Here is a 21,499-nt window from a genome sequence, read left to right on the forward strand (position 1 = left end):
CTCCCCAACTATTTATGATTTATAGACTTCTGTCTAAACTCCTCACAATCATTACATGTTGATTTTTTGATATTTCAAAATACAGGGGAAAAAATCACCATAAAGTAGTATAATAAAGATCTACTGTACTTGGCTCTATTCTAGCATTTTGTCAAAATAGATTCAAAACTTATAAAATAAAAACAAAACAGAAACAATCAAAATTTACTGAGTACTCCACCATAGTAGTTCTTCCATTTTTTAAATGCAGTCATCTTTCCACGAATATTTGTGTATTGTTATATACGTATACCAAATAACTATTATGCTTTTAACATTTTATATATAGTAAATTATATATATATATATATATTTGCTTTTATATTAATATTATGTTTTGGAAATTACTCATTTTTATACATTGTTATGGTAATTAACCCAAGTTTTTATAAGAAACAATACTCAGCATAATAAGGTAAAAGTTTATTTCTCCCTCAGGTAAGGTCCAATGTTGTTTACTCATTTAAATTCTGAGTAGATTTTCTCCAAGAACTGACAGGGATCAGAGCTTCTTCCCATCATGTGACTCCTTGATCTTTTACTTCTGCTTTCTCTAGCTTCACTGAAGTGGGAGAAAGAGAAAAAGAATGAAAAGCACACAATTTATTTAGCCATCTTGGCCAAAAAGTAACGCCAAACTGTCTTCTTGACATTCTATTGCACTGAACATGTCACAGTCACACTAACTTCAAGGAAGACACTGAGTTGCAAAACCGACAATAAATGGTTTCAGAGCATTAGTCAGGAAATGTTGCCATTAATCGTGTGCTTTAATTTGTAGAGGTCTGTCTGCTATTTATCAACATACTATTATTAGGCATTGGTTAGTTTTGCAACATTTTTACTCTCTCTGATTAAAAGTAGAAAAGTACTCTCTCTGTAGAAGCTTTAAGCTTTTCTACTTTATTTATTCATTCCATTCTTCATTTGATCTCCTGCAGTCTACCAGTATTTTTTTTGCCATATTCTATCACAGATAATTTTCCTAAAGGACACAAAGTAGCAGAGAAAATTTATATCCAGCTACCTATAGAACTATGGGGAAAATGTTCCAATAGAGGTTTTAAGCACTGCTAAAAAGCCTGGAGTATTAGGGAGAATTATATCTTGACTTTTTCAAGGATGAGATGGACAGAGAAGTGCTGCAGTGATAGAATCCAACATGAAAGTCCTGCTTCTGTTTATACAGAAAATGGGAACATTTCAGCATTAATTAAATATCAAGTACACGGTGATGAAGTGCAATGAAAGTAAAACAATTTAAATAATACAGGTTAAGAGGTTGTGCATGCAGATATAGCATGTGGCCTTCAATGAAATATGCTCTGGGTTGCAAAAGTCAAAGATTCTTTTAAAACACTTCACATTTTGCCCTATAAAAATTCACATTCCTGACAACTGAGTGACAAGCCAAGCCTATTATTTCTATTATTATTCCACGTTGTTAAAAATTTTCAAACTCTTTAATAATGGTTTAATAGAAATTTTTGGAAAATTATGATCAATTCAAGCCACTTGAATTGATCATTAAGGTAACATGGTGACATTCAATGAATTACAAAACTGCTTAATGGTTTTCTGAAGAAAAGGAAAGCCGAATTCAAAAATTTACCTTTTTCTAGATGACAAAATTTCTATTATGCAGACAATTTAATGAACCAAAAGATGTTTCTTGGTTAATGTGAGAATAGAATCAGTTTTAAAACCAGGTGTTAAAATATCTGACCTCTTATTATTAGAAAATTTAAATCTTAATAAATAGCATGTTCAGTTTTAAAAGCAAGATTGAGAAATACCAGAATTAGTACAACTTTTGACTGGAGGAAGATGTCTGGAAAGAGTGATGATTGAAGTTAATTCATCTTGAATGAAATTCTAGGTCTACAACTTACTAGATGTGTGGTCTTCTGCATGTCATATAGCTTCTATATCTCTCACTATTTCTCACCTTAAAAAGAGAGTGTTAGGTCAGACTCTTAAATTCCCTGCTGGTGTTAACTTCAAGTGAATCTAAAAGGAGTATTTGGCATCATGCTCTAGATATGACATAATAGTAAGAAAAAAGTTTTATGACTTTGGCAATCCTTCAATATTATACACATCTTCAATGATACTTTCATAACTATGATGCTTTGCTGATGGTTGCATTATTCATGCATTTACTCAAAATCCTAGGAGAAGTGTACTGTGAAAACCACTGTAGTAATATACCTAAGGGCTAAATACAAAGAAATAAATAAGAAGCAACTAGACACAGAGAGTAATATGAATACGTAAAATAGGAAAGAATAAATGTAAATAGCAAAAAATAAAAAACTTTCAGTTCAGTTCAGTTTGGTCGCTCAGTCATGTCCAACTCTTTGCAACCCCATGGACTGCAGTATGCCAGGCCTCCCTGTCCATTACCAACTCCCGGAGTTTACTCAAACTCATGTCCACTGAGTTGGTGAGGCCATCCAACCAACTCATCCTCTGTCGTCCCCTTCTCCTCCCACCTTCAATTTTTCCCAGCATCAGGGTCTTTTCCAAGGAGTTAGTTGTTCGCATCAGGTGGCCAAAGTATTGGGGTTTCAGCTTCAGTATCAGTCCTTCCAGTGAATATTCAGGACTGATTTTCTTTGGAATGGACTGGATGGATCTCCTTGCAGTTCAAGGGACTCTCAAGAGTCTTCTCCAGCACCACAGTTCAAAAGCATCAATTCTTCGGCACTCAGCTCTCTTTATACTCCAACTCTCACATCCATACATGACCACTGGAAAAACCATAGCTTTGACTAGACAGACATTTGGTGGCAAAGTAATGTCTCTGCTTTTTAATATACTGTCTAGGTTGATCATAACTTTTCTTTCAAGGAGCAAGTGTCTTTTAATTTCATGGCTGCAGTCACCATCTGCAGTGATTTTGGAACCCAAGAAAATAAAGTCTTTCACTATTTCCATTGTTTCCCCATCTATTTGCCATGAAGGAATGGGACCAGATGCCATGATCTTAATTTTTTGAATTATCCAATTTAGTCTGTCCCAAACCAACTTACGACAAAACACCCATTCCCAAATTATCCTTCCACACCTTCCTTGTCTTGGATAATGGTCCTCTCAGCTCAGAGACTTTGGAGTCATCCTTAATTCCTCTCTTCCCCTCACACAACATATCTAATCTGTCAGAAAGTTCTGTTAACTCTAGCTTCAAAATGTATCCAGAATATGACCACTTACCAGCACCACTAATAAATGGTAGCATTTACTTTCCACCTGGATTAGTGACGCACCTCCTTCCACCCTTGCCCACCAGATGTCTACATTACAAAGTAGTTAGAGTCATTTCATTAAAAAACAAATCAGACTACGTTATTCTCCACATCAGATTCTTCCACTGACTTTCTGTCTTCTGTAACTCATCTCCTGTTGCTTTTTCTGCCTCTCATTTTGCTGTAACAGCTCTGGCCCTCCTTAAACATACCCGATACTTTTTTTACTGCAGTATCCTTACACTTGCTATTCTCTGTTGGAAATGTTTCTCCTCTCTAGCTTTACATCTGGCTCGCTCCATCTCTATCTATAGCTCTCTACCCAAATGTCATCTTTTCAATGTTATCTTCCTTGACCACTATTTCTAAAGTCTCAGCAAACACTTCCCCTCCCAAATTTTCATTTCCTAGTTTACTGTTTTTCCTCCTATAACTGTCTACATATACAGTATACTGTATATTTGCTTTTTTTTTTTCCGCTTATGATCCATTTTCCTCACCAAAATATAAATGTTAAAATAGCTAAGATGTATTTTTATCTATTCAGAGTTGTACACCCTGTATTTAGAATAATACTCTTGGATCATATTAGACAGTCAAGAAATATTATTGAATTTATTTATTTATCCATTCATTCAGCACATATGTATTCAGCAAACATACATGTATATATATTTCATGCAGACAAGATTCTAGATAAGGGATATACATTGATGAATTAAAGAAAAAGCTTCTTTTCCTCAGAGAGCTGTATTGTAAGAATGGGCATCATAGAGATGAACACAGAAATCTCAGCCACAACACTGGGCCATGTAAGCATACAGGAAATATTGAAATCCACTAGTAATAGCAGATACTCTAATGAAGTTGGAAATGTAAAGAATTCATGGCAGCTCACAAGTATGGCGGTATTTTCAGTTCCTCTGCAGGTGTGTAGATCTTCAAAATGTGCAGGCTTATCTCACTGTGTCTTACCCTCACTATTACTCAACTACTATTTCAGGTTCTGCTCATCTTTTAGGGGAATTCTTCATTATCTGTCTACCAACTTCTGGATGTTTCACTACCTGTGCTCCACCTTTTCTCCATCAAAAGCAGCGAATTATACTGGTTTTGGATTTTGACTTTATAAGCTTGGATCCTGGTTCTGTCATATCTAAGCTATGTGACCAACAGCAAGTTGCTTTTCCCATCAAAAAAAAAATCTGAAAAATGAAGACAGTTTTTTTTAACCAGAGTTTAAAGATGTCACATATAAATGACTTAATAAAAGACTTACCACAGTGCCAGACACATAGTAAGCATTAAATACATTGTAAGTTGATTTTAATTCATAATTTTTTTAAATGAAGCTTATTCAAAATATCTACTCCTTCCTATTTCATCACAACCAGTCAATGTCACAGCACCTTCTCTGATACATAAGTGTTTAATTTCTGCACCTTTTGCCTATAGCTTCATAATAATTTCTTAACAATTGCTTTCAATTTCACTGCATTTAACTTAAAAGTTAAATAATTTGTTTTATTCATTTATTTGCATATCACTTAATTTTATGTCTTAATTGCCTCACCTTATATTGATGTTTTTGTGTTGCTGTAGTAATCCTTAGGTAATTTTTGCCTAAAGGATTTGTAGGGGGCAGACTTATCAGTCTTTTTATGTCTAAAAACAAGTTTATATTCTCAACACAGCTGAATGCTAGTTTGTGAGAGTACAGAATTAGCACTTGAAAATCATTTTTGTTCAAAAAGTTTCAACTTCTTTGAAGTGTCTTCCCTAACACTACAGCGTAGTATGAAATGCTTTTTTCTCATGTATAGCATTTTTGATATTATATACTAGTAATTCATATGTGTTTACCTTGCTAGTTTTTTTTTTATCTTGTATTGTTTTATAATTCTGAAAATATTTTTTGAGTAAATGAATGAACCCTAACGCTATACATTTAGGTAGAAAATTGTTTACCTGGATAATAACCTCGCTATTTATAACCCTTTTGTCCTTCAGTTAATTCTAGATACATTTAACCTATGAAATAAGTAAGATGAAAAGTATAATAGTTCCTACTAAAAAAAAAACCTGTAAAATCTCTACATATAGCAAAGTTATGAATGGCAACATTTTTAAATGGTAGTTTAGTATCAGGCAATATCTCCCTGGTAACAACTTAATAGTAATTCTCTTTGATCTTCTTCTACCCACAGGCCCGCATTAGTTAGTCAGAGGTCACAACATGCCAAGCACTTCCAGCTGACACTTTACATTATACCACTTGGGGAGCACAGGTCTGTGGTGCTTAAAGAAAAGAATGTCTCTAATTCTGGCTTGTTCTAAAAATATAAATCACTCATAACATAGAATAAACCCAAAGTGCATTTAATTACCTAGCAGAACTTGCCAAAAAAAAAAAAAATCATGTAATTATATCAACAGAGGTTAAAAAAGCATTTTACAGTGGCAACATTTTTTCATAATTAATAGTGTACTGGTAAAAAGTGGTATGGAGGGCTTCCCAGGTAACACAGTGGTAAAGAATCCGACTGCCAGTACAGGAGACACAAGAGATGTGTGTTCAATCCCTGGGTTCAGAAGGTCCCCTGGAGAAAGAAATGGCAACCCACTGCAGTATTCTTGCCTAGAAAATTCCATGGACAGAGGAGCCTGGTGGGCTACAGTTCATGGAGTTGCAGAGTTAGACACAACTGAGGGGCTAAACATGCAAAGAGGAGTATAGACTGTCATCAAACTACCTAAATTGGAATTCCGTCTCTATCATTTCAGTGTTTGACCTTGGATATACTGTTTGACCTTAGATATATTAATGAACTTTCTCTGTCTCAGTTACTTTATCTGTAAAATAGAACTAATCATAGTATCACTACCCCAGAAGAATACCTAAAATCATGGAAAATGTCCAGTGTTTAGGATTGGTAGGTAATAAGTCTATAAAACTGTTTAACTATTCTTATTAAGCATATAAAATTAGTGTTTTAAACAAAATCAATAACTTAGAATAGCTCTAATAATAAGATTTTTTAAAATAAGAAGTCATATATTTGAGTAGAATTCCTTTTAAAACAAGAAAGGAATACCCTTAGAGTATTCCACTCTCAATACTGGAAATAGTAGAAATATTGGAAATAGCAATCTGAGAAGAAATTTTTAAAAAGTATAAATGTAATAAAAGGGTAAAATATTAATTTATTTAAAATAGCATAATTTATAAAATTGTTAGGACCTGATTAAAAAGTAAAATGAAAAAGAAATAAAAACATACCTGACTGTATCATATAAGATTTATTTTCAGAAGTCCACATTGTAATATATGAATAAGAAGAGTGAAAAATACAAAGTAGAAAAAAAGACATTTTTCATATTAGCAGCTAGAAATCTGTTAAATAACTGGCTACTAATATAGCCTGAAACACAAGACATTTTTATAAGAAAATAATAAACTTTTACAGAATAAATTTATATGCAAAAATGAAATGAGACTATTTGCATTAGCACAGATAAAAATGATACTTGTTAGTTAAAGGTTTATTGTAATAAAGTAACAGATTTTATAATCTTAATAAATTAATACATTAATCTAATAAATAAAGTGTGAATGCATAACAAGGGATACATATTTCATTAATAGTGTGGCTACCTTATTATTGTTGTTCAGTCACTAAATCATGTCCAACTCTCTGCAGTCCCGAGGACTGCAGCATCCCAAGCTTCCTTGTCCTTGACTGCCTCCCAGGGTTTGTTCAAACTTATGTCCATTGAGTTGGTGATGCCATTTAATCATCCTTTGGAGCATGATGTATTCAGCATATAAGTTAAATAAGCAGGGTGACAATATACAGCCTAGTCATACTTCTTTCCCAAATTTGAACCAGTTTGTTGTTGCATGTCTGGTTCTAAGTGTTGCTTTTTGACATGCCTACAGGTTTCTTAGGAGATGGGTAAGGTGGTTGATCTGGTATTTCCATCTCTTTAAACAGTTTGCTGTGATCCATACACTCAAAGGCTTCAGAATAATAAAAGAGTAAAACATATTTTATAATCTTAATAAATTGGGCTTCCCTGATAGCTCAACTGGTAAAGAATCTGCCTGCAATGCAGGAGACCCCAGTTCGATTCCTGGGTCAGGAAGATCCTCTAGAGAAGAGTTAGGCTACCCACCCCAGTATTCTTGGGCTTCCCTTGTGGCTCAGCTGGTAAAGAATCTACCTGCAATGCAGGAGACATGGGTTCGACCCCTGGGTTGGGAAGATCCCCTGGAGAAGGGAAAAGCTATCCACTCCAGCATTCTGGCCTGGAGAATTCCATGGGCTGTATAGTCCTTGGGATCACAAAGAGTCACAAAATAAAGTGTGAATGCATAAAAAAAGATATACATTTCATTAATAGTGTGACTACCTTATTATTGTTTTTCAGTTACCAAGTCGTGTCCAATTCTTCGCAGTCCCACGGACTGCAACATCCCAAGCTTCCTTGTCCTTGACTGCCTCCCAAAGTTTGCATAATCTCATGTCCATTGAGTCAGTGATGCCACTCAATTATCTGTGGAGCATGATGTACTCTGCATATAAGTTAAATAAACAGAGTGACAATATATACAACCTTGTCGTACTCCTTTCCCAAATTTGAACCGGTCCATTGTTTCATGTCTGGTTCTAAGTGTTGCTTTTTGACTTGCCTACAGGTTTCTCAGGAGACAGGTAAGGTGGTTGGTCTGGTATTCCCATCTCTTTAAGAATTTTCTACAGTTTGTAGTGGTCCACACATTCAAAGCCTTCAGCATAATAACAAAGTAAAACATTTTATAATCTTAATAAGTTAATGTTACTTAATCTATGAAATAAAGTGTGAAAGCATAAAAAGGATATATATTTCAAAGACAGTGTGTCTATCTTAGCAAAATTCAAACCTCACTAATAATGATTGTGATAAAAATATATCATAAATGAAAATTTGGACCCTTTCACCAGTTGTAAGATGAGAAAAATCTGGGAATACAATGTACATCATGGTGATTTGCTGTTGTTACTCTTCAGTTGCTTAGTTGTGTCCACCTCTTAGCGAACCCATAGACTGTAGCACGCCAGGCTTCTCTTGTCCTTCACTATATTCTGGAGTTTGCTCAAACTCATATCCATTGAGTCAGTGATGCCATCCAACCATCTCATCCCATATTACCCCTTCTCCTCCTGCCCTCCTAGCATCAGAGTCTTTTCCAATGAGTTGGCTCTTTGCATCAGGTGGCCAACGTATTGGAGCTTCCCCCTCAGCATCAGTGCCAATGAATATTAAGGGTTGATTATCTTTAGGATTGACTGGTTTGATCTTCTTGCTGTCCAAGGGACTCTCAAGAGTCTTTTCCAGCACCACAGTTTGAAAGCATCAATTTTTTGGTGCTCAGCCTTCTTTATAGTTCAACTCTCACAACCATACATAACTACTGAAAAAACCATAGCTTTGACCTTTTTGACTATAAGGACTTTTGTCAGCAAAGTGATGACTCTGCTTTTTATTTTGCTGTCTAGGTTTTTCATAGCTTTTTTCCCAAGGAGTAAGTGTCTTTTAATTTCATGGCTGCATTATAGATAATAATCATTGCATATATAATAATAATAATTATAGATAATAATCATTATAGATGATAATAATTCAATAATCATTGAAATCTAAGAGATTATATTTTAAGTGTTTTCATTACACCTACATACAAGAAGGTAACTATGTGAGATGATAGCTATATCAACTTGGTTGTGGTAAGCATTTCACAATGTAGACATATATTAAATAATTATTAAATATTTAAATTGAATGTGATCTGTGCATAATAAGTTAATATAATATACATGATATATGTGTGTATTTGTGCTTAGACTCAGTCATGTCTGATTCTTGGCAACCCCATGGACTGTAGCCTGCCAGACTCCTTTGTTCATGGGATTATCTAGGCAAGAATACAGGAGTGGGTAGCCATTCCCTTCCCCAGGGTATTATATGATATATACATATTATATATATATGTACACACATTAGGTTAAATCAGAAACACTGATTAATTAAACAGAATGAAAATTCCACAGGTAGATTCAGAAAATTGCATGTTGTATGACAATATTACAAACTGTCCTTTAAGATAGATTGTGGTAATTCAGCCCCCAAAGTGTATGAAATTATATTTCTCCAAAACATTCATGATAATTGAGACTAAATGTTTTTTAAAATAGCAAACTAGTGAATAAAAATAGTACTTCATACAGTTTTAAAAATTGTATTAATTTAGTTATTACTGAGGTTGATGTTTTTTAATATTATTTTTGAAACTTTCTTTTGTGAGAGTCCTGTTAAAATTGTTTGCCCATTTACTTATTAGGTTTGTTTCTTTCCCTTATCAATGTGGTTCAATATTTTAATAATGTATATTGCATATATATCTTACCAATTCATTACTTATTAGCTTAATGAATTTTTATAGAATATTTTAAATACCTTGAAATATAGAGAGAGCAGAATCATATCTATATATATATCTCATGTTTTGATTAATTTGCTTTAGATTTTTTCATTGGATTAAGTATTATAGATAGAGTTGAAGCATATTTTATAACCTAAAACTTAGTACCCTTCCTATTTTGTTATTTATCTTTACAGTATCTATTATCCAAAATCTGTATTATATACATGTTGCTGCTGTTGCTAAGTTGCTTCAGTCGTGTCCAACTCTGTGAGACCCCATAGATGGCAGCCCACCAGGTTCCTCCGTCCATGGGATTTTCCAGGCAAGAGTACTGGAGTGGGGTGCTATAAAGTAATATATATTCTGATTTTTTCACTTAATGTCTTTAACTTTACTTAATGTTGTCAATTTGTTTCATTCCATATCTAGCTCTTTTTATTTTGTTTTGTTTTTGCTTAATGATTTATGATGGGATTTATCTGTGTAAAAGCATATAGATTTTTTATATATTGAGTGTTTTATTGTATTATATAACTATATATTTATTCCCAATAGATAAATATTTAGGTTGCTGCCAATTTAGTACTATTAAAAGCTACACTGCAATCAACATTCTTAGATTGCATGAATATATCTCTAGGGTGTGTTCCTAGTGCTGGAAATTCTGAGCCAAATGGTATGTGCATCTTTGACTTTATCAGACATGCACAAATTTCTTTATAAAGTATTCAGATCCATTTATATCCCTCCTGAAAGTACTTATATGAGCATCTCTAACCAGTATTTGACATTCTTAAATTTTTCATATCTGATATATTTAGAATGGTATATCATTGTTTTAGGGCTTCCCTGGTGGCTCAGTTGGTAAAGAATTCACTTGCAATGCAGGAGACCCTGGTTCGATCCCTGGATCAGGAAGATCTCCTGGAGAAGGAGATGGCAACCCACCCCAATATTCTTGCCTGGTGAATCACATGGACAGAGGAGCCCGGTGGGCTACAGTCTATGGGGTCACAAAGAGTCAGACAACACTTAGAGACTAAACCACCACCACCACATTATTGTTTTATTAGCAATCCCTCATTTAGAGACACTCTTTGTCTTTTTTATTCTTTCTTTCTCTTTTATTGACTTCTAGAAAATTTTTCTTTTTTTTTTTTGATAATTTCTTCATACTAATATTTTGGCAGTTGAATTTGCTGAAAACACCTTTTGGTTGACTTTTCACTATATTAAAGGATCTTTTGATTTAAAGGTTACATTTTCTGTAGTTATCACTACTGGTCTTTCCTTTTATAATTTATATCATTACTTTCATTTATCTCTAAATCTTTGTGCTCAAGTGCTCAGTCGTTAGCACTCTTCGTGACCCATGGACTATAGCCTTCTGGGTTCTGCTGTCCATGGAATTTTCCAGGCAAGAATACTGGAGTGGTTGCCATTTCCTCCTCCAGGAGATCTTCCCAACCTAGGGAATCAAACCCATGTCTCCTGAGTCTCTTGCACTGGCAGGTGGATTCTTTTACCACTGAGCCACCTGGGAAGCCCCTTTTAAGTCTTTCCCTGAACCCATATCATAAATATATCTCTTATAAGATTTTTCTAAAGTTTTGATTTTATATTTCAGTTATGTATCCACCTGTAATACATTTTTGTGCATGCAATAATGTACAGGTTTACTTTTTTCCCCCTTTATGAATAATAAATTGTCCCCATAGCATTTATTGAATATATCATCCTTTCCTATCTTTCCTAAAATAGAAGAATATTTTTATGCTGTTTATTTGGCTGTGCTATTTTCTGTTTTACTATATCTAAATGAATTTTAAACTAAACAGAAACTGTTTTAATTTCAATGTCTCAAAAATCTTGATATTTCAAAGTCAAGTGCTCCCATATACTTCTTTTTTTCTTCCAAATTTTGTCTTTTTTTTTCACTCTTTACTCTTGCATTTATATTTTAGAACTGATGTCTTAATTTTCACAATAAATGTAGGAATTTCAATTCAAATTGATTATATTTCTTATATTGGATAGAATTAATATCTTTATAATATTGACTCTCCCCAGCCACATAGTTTTCATTTAGCTAGGTCTCATGTCCTTCAAAAATATTATATAGATTCTCTATAAAGCTCTTACACTTTTTTCTATTATTCCTAGATACACTAGAATTTTTCCTATTATTGTAATAGAATGTTTCCCATTTTATGTGTCTTTTTGGTAGGAGTTACATACAGGAATACTACTAATATGTACTTAATGTTATTTGATTTTGAAGCTAGAAGTCTCGTTTAACTCACTGTATTCTTATATGTTTGGAGACCTCATTGGATTTTTCTCTCTAGTTAAATGTAACATGTAGATATAAGGATAGCTTAATTTCTTCCTTTTTTATTCTTTAAAAAAAATTATTGTCTCTTTGCAATATCACACTTCTACTATAATTAGATTGCAATATCATACCTCTATATAATTAAGTAGTCCTACACTTCAACTGAAGTACCTCATAAGTATCATGATTAATTACTTTACAAGTATATGTTTTAAAAATAACTCTAAAATGATATATTCAGCTCTATCAACATTTTATTTTAATTGTTCAGCTTTTGTAAGCATACATCAAGATAAGAGATGTTTAGTAATCATTTTGTAAATGTTCAATGATTATATTATAGGTACTTATCCGTTATTTTTGACCTTTTGGCAAATACTGCTAAATAAAATCCTAGTTATTATTCAAAAATAATGATTGAGGTTTATAACCAACTGGAAAACATATATCCCAGTAAAACTATATAAGTTTAAAAAATATAGCAAACACCTAACCAATAACATCTTTTACAAATTGAATTTGACTACCAAGGATAACAATTTGCAAATTCCAATAGATGGGTCAGTTAACAAATTCCATGTGGAAGGAGACTCTGTATGCTTCCTTTTCTGCTGTTGCACCACCACTATAGAGTCTGACACTTAGTAAATGTTCAATAAATATTTGAGGAATAAATGAATGAAATAAACTCTCCATATATTTTATTTTCTCCAGTGCAGCTTTTGCAAAGAGTTGTGCAGCACAGAGAGGTTCTATGCTTCAACAAAGACCTGTAGCATAAACAAATCTTCTCCTTTACCCATTAAAAGCAGATCCACATGGATTAAAAAAAAGTAGACTACATACTTTTAAGTCAACTAAGAAAATTGATTGAATTAATGCTGGCCCCAGAAGAAAAGGCCATAGTGTTTAAAGTTGTCATGAGTCTCAAAGAAAAAAATGAAATTAATGTATACAAAGAATGTCAAGATCTACACATGTGTAAATGTATGTATAATTATTTAGGCCACTTTCAAAAGTCTGCAAATCCTGACCTTCACAACTACTTGATGATTCTATTATATTTCTGAAAACTTGTACTGGTCCATCACCTCCTTTCTATGCTAAACACTATCTGACTTCATTTCTTTTTGCTTGGTGTTACCGTAATAATTCTTCTTCCTTGTTTTCAGTATCTCTGGTTCTTTCTCTTGGGATCTATGCTTCATAGAATACAGCAGATAGGTCCATAGATAGTGAGTTAAAATGCTGATTTCATCATTTATTAGCAGTTTTGTATTAAACTAGTTATAATACCTTGATTTGTTCTTAGTATCATCTATAAAATTATAATAATAGTAATATCTAATAATACTAATAGTAATAACATTGGATTACTACCAGGTTTAAATGAGATCATCTATGTAATGTGCATGATAACCAGCAAATAGTCCACAACTGATGAAGGTTAATCATTCTTACCATGTTTATTCTATCAGAACATTTTAAAACCTAAATCTGACCCTGACCATTGCTACTTAAAACTCTCAGTGATTTCCAGAAGCTTAAAAGTGTGTAATGGAGAATGTAACTTTCCCTGTAGTCTAGCCTTGGTTTCCCTTTGCACCCTCACCACCCTCAGTTCCTCCCTCCCCCGCTCCTTCCAGCCTTTTATATTCTGCTCAGTCATTTCAGGGTTCAGCTACTCAAGCAGACCACAGGCTTTCAGGTCTCATAGTCTGTCAAAGTCTCTTTCAAGTCTCTTTGGCATATTCTCTTCCTTCCTTCTGGAATTACCCTCCCTCCCTGCTCTGGCAAAAAAAAACCTTCTTTCTCCAGAAACCTTATCTACCTCACTTTGGTAGAATTAACAACCGTCTTGCCACTATGTAAACTATATAGAGATATATTGAATTTACATATATTTACATCCATCTTCCCCAACAGCCTGTGAATTTCCCAACGTCAGAAATCCTTTTAAAGTTGTCTTTGAGTCCCAGAATTCCTAGAAGTTAGTAAAAGATTTAATATATGAACAAATTCCTAGCAAAGGGATTCCTGCCTAACATAGGCTCAATGACTTTTATCGAATTGTATTGACTGAATTGAATTTAATTCAAATAGCTTTTGTTCCTACAGAACCCCAATCTACTAGTAAACAGAGGTTAGACCCTCTCGGTGTTTCTGGGTCCTATTTTGGGTTACTGACACAAGCTTAACACTTGGCAATAAAAAAGATATTTTCGTTACTAGAACCTAGAAGAAAATACGACCAATGACTCTAGAAAAAGAATTTCCTGTCCGAGGTGCTGCCTCATGGTTGGCTTCTCTCACCTCTCTTGCCTGGTGAGACACGAAAGGGGGAGGGAAGACAAGTCGGGGGAGCAACTGCCAAAGTCGACCAGCTCCTCTTCCTCCTCCGGGAAAAGAAAAAGAGGACACTAAGCCAGACATCCTAAGAAGCCTTTCATGAGACCTGAACAATTAAGCCTGAGTTTCCTTCTCTGGCTCTCCCTCTCCACTTACTTCGTCCCCCTTACTCCCCTCACCCCATCACTCACACACACACAGACGCACAGAGAACCACCTCGCGTCCAGACGCCCAGTTCTAAGATTACCATGACTGTCAACGAAATATGCCAATCACAGGCAGCCTAAACCAGATCCCTGGGAATTGAGTAAAAAAACTGGTTTGGAGGCAGAAAGGAAATGAACATAGCAACCTCCAATGCACAAAGAGAGATTCATACTCATATGCACGTAGGATCCGAAGCAAAGAAACAGCAGGATATCTTTTACTATCGGAGAACGCGGAGCACCACAAACAGGAACTTTAAAGGAACTGAAATCTGTTGCCTGTTCCACTAGGAATATTGTTTGCAAGGCACAAGGTGTCTTTTGGTAGTGAGCACCCTCTGCGCATGCGCAGGTCCATTCGGGAATTACTGCCCTGCCGCCGACTAAGTTGCATTCCTTGAATCTTCGCAGAAAAGACAATTCTTTAATCAGAGTTAGTAATGTGGACAGTACAAAATCGAGAGAGTTTGGGGCTTCTCTCTTTCCCTGTGATGATTGCCATGGTCTGTTGTGCACACAGGTGAGCGGCTGTTGTTGAATGTCTTTTTTTTTCTCTAGGTGTTTTCTTTTTACATGCTTGCTGGATCATGTAGCTCGTTATTTGGGGGGGTAGGTGTGCCTGTCTATTTTTATGTCTGCTCGCAATTTGTGCTCATTCTGAATCCGGTCCCTACTTCTTCCCTTCAGCGCCAACGAGCCCAGCAACATGTCATACGTGAAAGAGACAGTGGACAGATTGCTCAAAGGATATGACATTCGCTTGCGGCCGGACTTTGGAGGTAATGCTTCATCTTTTTTTTTCAACCTGTAACCCATATCTAGTTCTCTTTTCCTGTCGAAGATAAATGTCAAAAAAATTAGAAGGAGAAGCGTGTCATTTTCATAAGCGTGCACTACGCCCTATGCTCTGGCCAAACACGCGCGCGCACACACACACTCACATTCACACACACGCCGGACCCCTAGGCTCAGGTGGATGAACCCGAGGCACAGCCGACCTTCCGTGGCTCAACACACCCTCTGCATAGTCACTGCATCATGCGTGTGCCCACACCTGTTCTCTCGGGCTGTCCCCTGCAACGGGGTGGAGGGATGAGGGTGGTGGGAACCCATTCAGAATGTAGTAAGCGCAGGGAAGCCCTCTGCCCCTCCCCAGCCTGTGGCCGCTCTGAGATTATGTCCACAATGTGCCCCTGTCCCCCGCAGGGCCCCCCGTGGACGTCGGGATGAGGATCGATGTCGCCAGCATAGACATGGTCTCCGAAGTGAACATGGTGAGTGGCCTCGCTACTGGCCCGGCCGCCGCGCTTACGCAGATGCGAAATGGACCGGTCCCCGTGCCCTCTGCGTTTGGTTGGCGGTCACCTCGCCCGGGCCCAGGGATCCCTCTCCAAGCGCGCTCCCTACTCTGGCACACACGCCCTGCTGGCCCTGGTTTGTATTTTCAACACACACACGGGCTACTGCGGGTGTTGAGGAGGAAACGTGCTCGGCACTATTTGGGGAAGGACGGGTGACTGTGGCGCCGCCGGAGCGGGTGGGGCGGAGTCAGCGGTACTTTCGCAGGGTTTCCTTGGGTGTTGCGAGGCGCAGGGCACCATCTGCTGGCGGCCGGGTGGCGTGCACCCGCGGGCCCCCGCACAGTGGTCCGCAGCCACCTCCTCGCCAGTCGCGATCCCCGCAGCGGACAAGCCAGACCCCCGCCCAGGGCCCGCCGCCAAGCACCCGAGCACAAACAGGAGGTTTCCTAGTGCCCTCTCCCTTTCCGGGCCCTAGCATACGGAGTGGCAGGAGCAACAGGCTGAGACCACGGTCCCTGATGGCTGGCTTATACGAAAGTACTCAAGCCAGCTTCTGGGGAGAGGCTTGCATTGTTCCCGCGTGGAGGTTGATGAATTTGTCTTGCTGCATCTTGAGAGTTTAAGTTGCAATCAAACGGTTCGAGTTTTGCTTTGTTTTGCCTTAGACACCGAAGCATGCGGAGGAAAGCATGATGATCAGTTACTGTGGAAAAGGGAGAGCAAGGGAGAGGGCGATAGTAACGTGTAGTGAACATAGCGCAATCTTTTCATTGCGAAGAGTTAACATTCTTTTATTTCATATTGTCTCCTTCCTTCTGAAGCTGTTTCAACATCGATTGAAATCATAGTGTTTCTTTCTCTATTGGCTGTTTCCAACCACTGTGGGGTAGCAGTTTTCTAGTTAGAGTTTCTAACTGTTGCTTCTTATAAGGTAGGGGGGAAAAGCCTGTTGCTTTTCTAGAAGACACCACCCAGCGAACAGCTAGATCTACCTGAGAAAAATGCCATTTTCATTCCACTTGGGAAATTTAGATAGCCTTAATAATTTAAAGACTAAAGCCTTTGGGAATTTTATCACTGTGTAGCTGTAAAGGCTATAGAGTGATAGGCTAAATGAATTGTCAGTTCATTTCATTTCATTGCTATTGTGTCATTTTATTTTAGCATGTTAAGGCTTAAGAATTTCTTTTTTTAGGGTATGTCAGGGAAGAAATATATATATTTAAAATATATTGAGTTGAAGTAGATTTAAAAGTGTGACTATTACATTTGGTATTTTATAGTTGTACCTTCCCCTGCTTTAAGTAGCTTATTTTAAACAGTATTTTAATCTGATGGTGGTATTAGAAAAACAATTTTGAAATATCAATGCACAATGAATATTCTCTGACTTGGAAAAGGTTTTTAATAGCCTCATTTATAATATTCTCTCATATACATGTCCCCGCTACAAAGCACCCCAAAGGAACTATTTACAGATACTGAGGAATATAATAACATGGGCACATATACAAACCATACCCAATCCATGTCATTGTGACTGGATAAACTAGGCAATGAATTAGTTTAACAAGCTGTTTGTATCAGGTAGATAAATGATGAAAATATTTTCCTTTTCAGTCATTTATTTGGCACCTTCTAAGTACCCACACAGATAATTTATAAAATAGGAGAAGATTGGGAAAGCTCAAAAGGCAAACAATGTCTTTGCTAGTGGTCTGCTTTTCAGAGAACTATGCTTTTCAGAATTTTTAAAATGTATAATTTTGTTAACTATGTTTACAAACAACTTTTCAGTTTAAAAACATAAACAAAACTGAATGGAATAGGAAGTTGCTATTTAACCAAAACAACCACCATAACAAAAAAGGCCTGTATAATCAGTTGTTCAATGGAATTTGTACAGAGGCTCAGAAAAAAAATATTGAATTTAATTGCTTTACCATAGGAAATAGCTCTTTATTATGGAATAATATTTTAAGAAAATCTATTTATTCACTGTACCATGTGTGTATGTACTTGATTTTTAAAAAATATTCACCCAACAGATAAACCATTAAAAAATACATTCTACCAGATTACCCATTACCTTTCCACAATGGTGTTAGAGACATGATAGGAAAATAGAAACCACTGGAGAAGGAAATGGCAACCCACTCCAGTGTTCTTGCCTGGAGAATCCCAGGGACGGGGAGCCTGGTGGGCTGCCGTCTATGGGGTCGCGCAGAGTAGGACACGACTGAGGCGACTTAGCAGCAGCAGAACATAGAAAAATAAAACTTCATTTACTTAATTTTTCTTCTGTCATCAATGACAAAGCATTGAAATGCATAGATTGCAAATAACTCCAAAAAAAAAAAAAAGATGGAAACGAGGAGGAGTTTAGGATCAAGCATTCTATAGAAACACAATCTGGATGGTTAGCCCTGATTAACAGCACTGTCTACGATGTGCTTTGATTTTTAGACAAGACAGTAGAGTTGAAAAGTCAATGAGCAATAAGACTTATTGCTTTTATATTGAGCATGTTTCAGAACCCTGATAGGCAATAACTTCTGAGATTATTTAATAGGGAATTTTCAATAAAATAACAACTAAGAATGGATATTGCATATAATAAAAATAGTTTTAAAGAAAATTCAGATTAAAATCCATTGCTAAAACATTACTCATTTTTATATTTTTTATTCATTACCATTATTACCCACCCATTTCCACAACTGGGAAAATAACATAACTGTACATTACATTAATGCTTTTGAAAACTATGTTCTGTTTTGAAAACTAGGTTCTTTTAACTTTTATTCTTTTCGTATGCTATGCTAAGTTAAATATAATTCCAGGTTGGTTTCTAACATTGTGTTTTATTAAAGACTAACGTCACATCAGGAGTGTTTTTGATTCATGTCCTTCAGGATTTAAAAATATTTTTCCTAAATTTAAAAAAGAGATAGAGAGCTCTGTTAGTCAAGAATTTCTATAATCAAGAATTGTTGGTTTTGAACAGTGAATGGAAAACCTCTGAAGAATAATTCTGATGCAGGGAAAAAATCTATACTTGAGAGCAGGACTTTTCTTTTCAGGCAAAAATATTATTGATTAAATCAGAAAGGACTTTTTCTTTTGGCATCATGGGATAGATTGTGCTTGTGATAGCAACTACAGTACGGTTATTTTCTAAACAGTCATCTTTAAAAAGCTACTTATTTCCATGTGTTTTAAATTAAATCTCTCAAACCTTTTTTTTTTTTTTAACAATTTCTGTGAAATTTTATATCTACACACATACATAAACACATACACAAATGGCTAATCAAAGAGGAATAAAGAGCAGTTGGAACAAAAAGAGATAGAAGTCCTCAGAAACTGCCTTGAAGTAACCACTAACATTTACTATTAAAAGTCCAATAAAACACAGATAATAATAAGCAAGTCTTAAAGCAATTGATTGGAAGGAACATGATGTTAAATACCTGTAACAAAAGGTTGAACCCTTGTATTTGATTCCAGTGACTAGCTGTTCCTTCTTATTAAAGAGGTAGCTCCTAATCATCAAAGAGGAGCTTCAACCATGCAACTCTCTGTCTCCCATCGAAAAACATGGTGGTCTGAGAGTGGCCACCCCCAGAAGATTTCACATCTATTGAGCTCTAATCCAGTGTAGGTCTCAACCCAAACTGTTCCCAGGATTGGATACCTATGGTGTGTTCGTTGTTTCCTTCCTTCATGCATACATAGATGCCACAGTGAATGCTATTATAGGCATTAAAATTGACATAAGAACACCTCCTCAAAAAACTAAAATGAGTTTAATTGTCTAAATAATACCCCAGAAAAAAAAAAAAACCTTATTTATGAAATACCCTCTATTGTTAAATCCCACTGTTATTTTAATAGTTGATTCCAGACGTTTCTGGTATACACTTCATTTATGTCTCACTTATGTCTAGTTACCACCCTCCTGATGACACCCAACAGTAACCACCTATCAGAAATCTCCCTCCCCCATTTCTCTAAGCCAGTGCTTCTCATTCTTTAATGTTTATCTGAACCATTCTGGGATTTCAAAATGTTAAAATACAGTTTCTTATTCAGAGGTCTGGGGTGAGGTCTGATATCCTACATTGTTAACAACTCCCAGATGCTATCAATTGCTGGTACATAGACAGCACCAGGATTTGCCTGGTGGCTCAGATGGTAAAACGTCTGCCTACAATGTGGGAGACCTGGGTTCAATCCCTGGGTTGGGAAGATCCTCTGGAGAAGGAAATGGCAACCCATTCCAGTACTCTTGCCTGGAAAATCCCATGGATGGAGGAGTGTGGCAGGCTACAGCCCATGGGGTTGCAAGAGTTGGACACGACTGAGCAACTTCACTTTCACTTTCAGACAGCACTTTGAAAAGCAAGATTGCAGTACATTATTCCAAGGCCTAGCATTATTAAGAAATGAACCTTTTTTTTTCTTTTAAATTTCTCTAAAGATGGTATTTTTCCAAGGTTTCAAATTAAGTTTCAAATTAATTTCTGGGTAGTCAAACAGGTAGCTGTGCTCAAAAGCAAAAATTAGTGTAGTAATTGATGATAAGGAACAGGATAAAGACAAGAGCCTTGTTGGTAGGGCTCGACTTAAAACTGATACGCAGTCCTGCTGTGTCAGTACTTATGAGTCATCCAACCTTAAATGATGGCCATGAAGATGTTACCAAGCAGAGCAACTTGCACAACACTATCCTGCGACTTTACAGAGCACCAGTGACTCTTCTTTTTCAGAATAAAGAACATTGCAAACTGGGTTTCCCCTCACTAAGAGCCTGCAATAGCTTTATAAAATAGCTTAAACATACTCTTGCTGTTGTCGGTAAATTTTCTGAGGTTATAACAGAATTCCTTTGCAAATAGAGTAAATAGGTCAGTACTATTTAAAGGCATGAACAGATATCAGCAGTTAAAGATATAAATATGTTTTTCTCTTATTAACGAGGTCTCACTTTTAGGTGCTGGGTTACAATATTGTACCATCTAGAGAAGTTCAAAGAGGAAAAACTTCCCTTTACCTTTCTGTTTGGAGATAACAGATCTTTTTATTCTCTAAGCTACATCAAAGCAAACCTATCCAGATTTTGTAAAGTTTGAAGTTACATTTGAAATACTATATTCCTAGGGTTACATGGCCAGACTAGGAATTAAAGTGTGTAGTACAATGAAAATAAATAATGGCATTTGTTGAATGCCATTTGTTGAATATCCTATGTAGAAGACATGGTTATCAAATCCTTTTATTAGTAACTCATTTTGTTTGTTGTTCAGTCGCTAAGCCATGTCCAATTCTTTGAGACCCCATGGACTGCGGCATGTCAGGCTTCCCTGTCCTTCCCTGTCTCCTAGAGTTTGCTCAAACTCGTGTCTGTTGAAGTCTCTGTAGTCACCATCCCCCATTATAGAAGGAGAAACTGAGGTTGAGAGAGGGAGAAAGTTAGGTTGAAAGAGATTAAATATCTTTAATAACTCAGAAGTTACAGATCTAACTTCTGTAGACCCAGGCAGCCTGATTC

General features: G+C 36.1%; 1 protein-coding gene and 1 long non-coding RNA gene across 2 annotated transcripts in view; one reads left to right on the plus strand and one right to left on the minus strand.

Annotated features, from left to right (window-relative positions):
* Nucleotides 1-449: 449 nt before the first annotated feature.
* Nucleotides 450-14,956, minus strand: LOC133249512 (uncharacterized). Its single transcript, XR_009736991.1, has 2 exons — nucleotides 14,818-14,956; nucleotides 450-601 (listed from the first exon to the last, which is right to left on the minus strand). It is a non-coding gene; the product is annotated as an uncharacterized LOC133249512 (long non-coding RNA).
* Nucleotides 14,928-21,499, plus strand: part of GABRB1 (gamma-aminobutyric acid type A receptor subunit beta1) — a 463,967-nt gene continuing 457,395 nt past the window's right edge. Inside the window, exons 1-3 of the mRNA XM_061420069.1 lie at nucleotides 14,928-15,164; nucleotides 15,332-15,423; nucleotides 15,851-15,918. Coding sequence (XP_061276053.1) covers nucleotides 15,085-15,164; nucleotides 15,332-15,423; nucleotides 15,851-15,918 — 240 coding nt within the window. The 5' untranslated portion in view covers nucleotides 14,928-15,084. The remainder of the gene's footprint in view (nucleotides 15,165-15,331; nucleotides 15,424-15,850; nucleotides 15,919-21,499) is intronic.

The sequence above is a fragment of the Bos javanicus genome, chromosome 6 (assembly GCF_032452875.1).
Source record: "Bos javanicus breed banteng chromosome 6, ARS-OSU_banteng_1.0, whole genome shotgun sequence".
Classification (NCBI taxonomy): domain Eukaryota; kingdom Metazoa; phylum Chordata; class Mammalia; order Artiodactyla; family Bovidae; genus Bos; species Bos javanicus.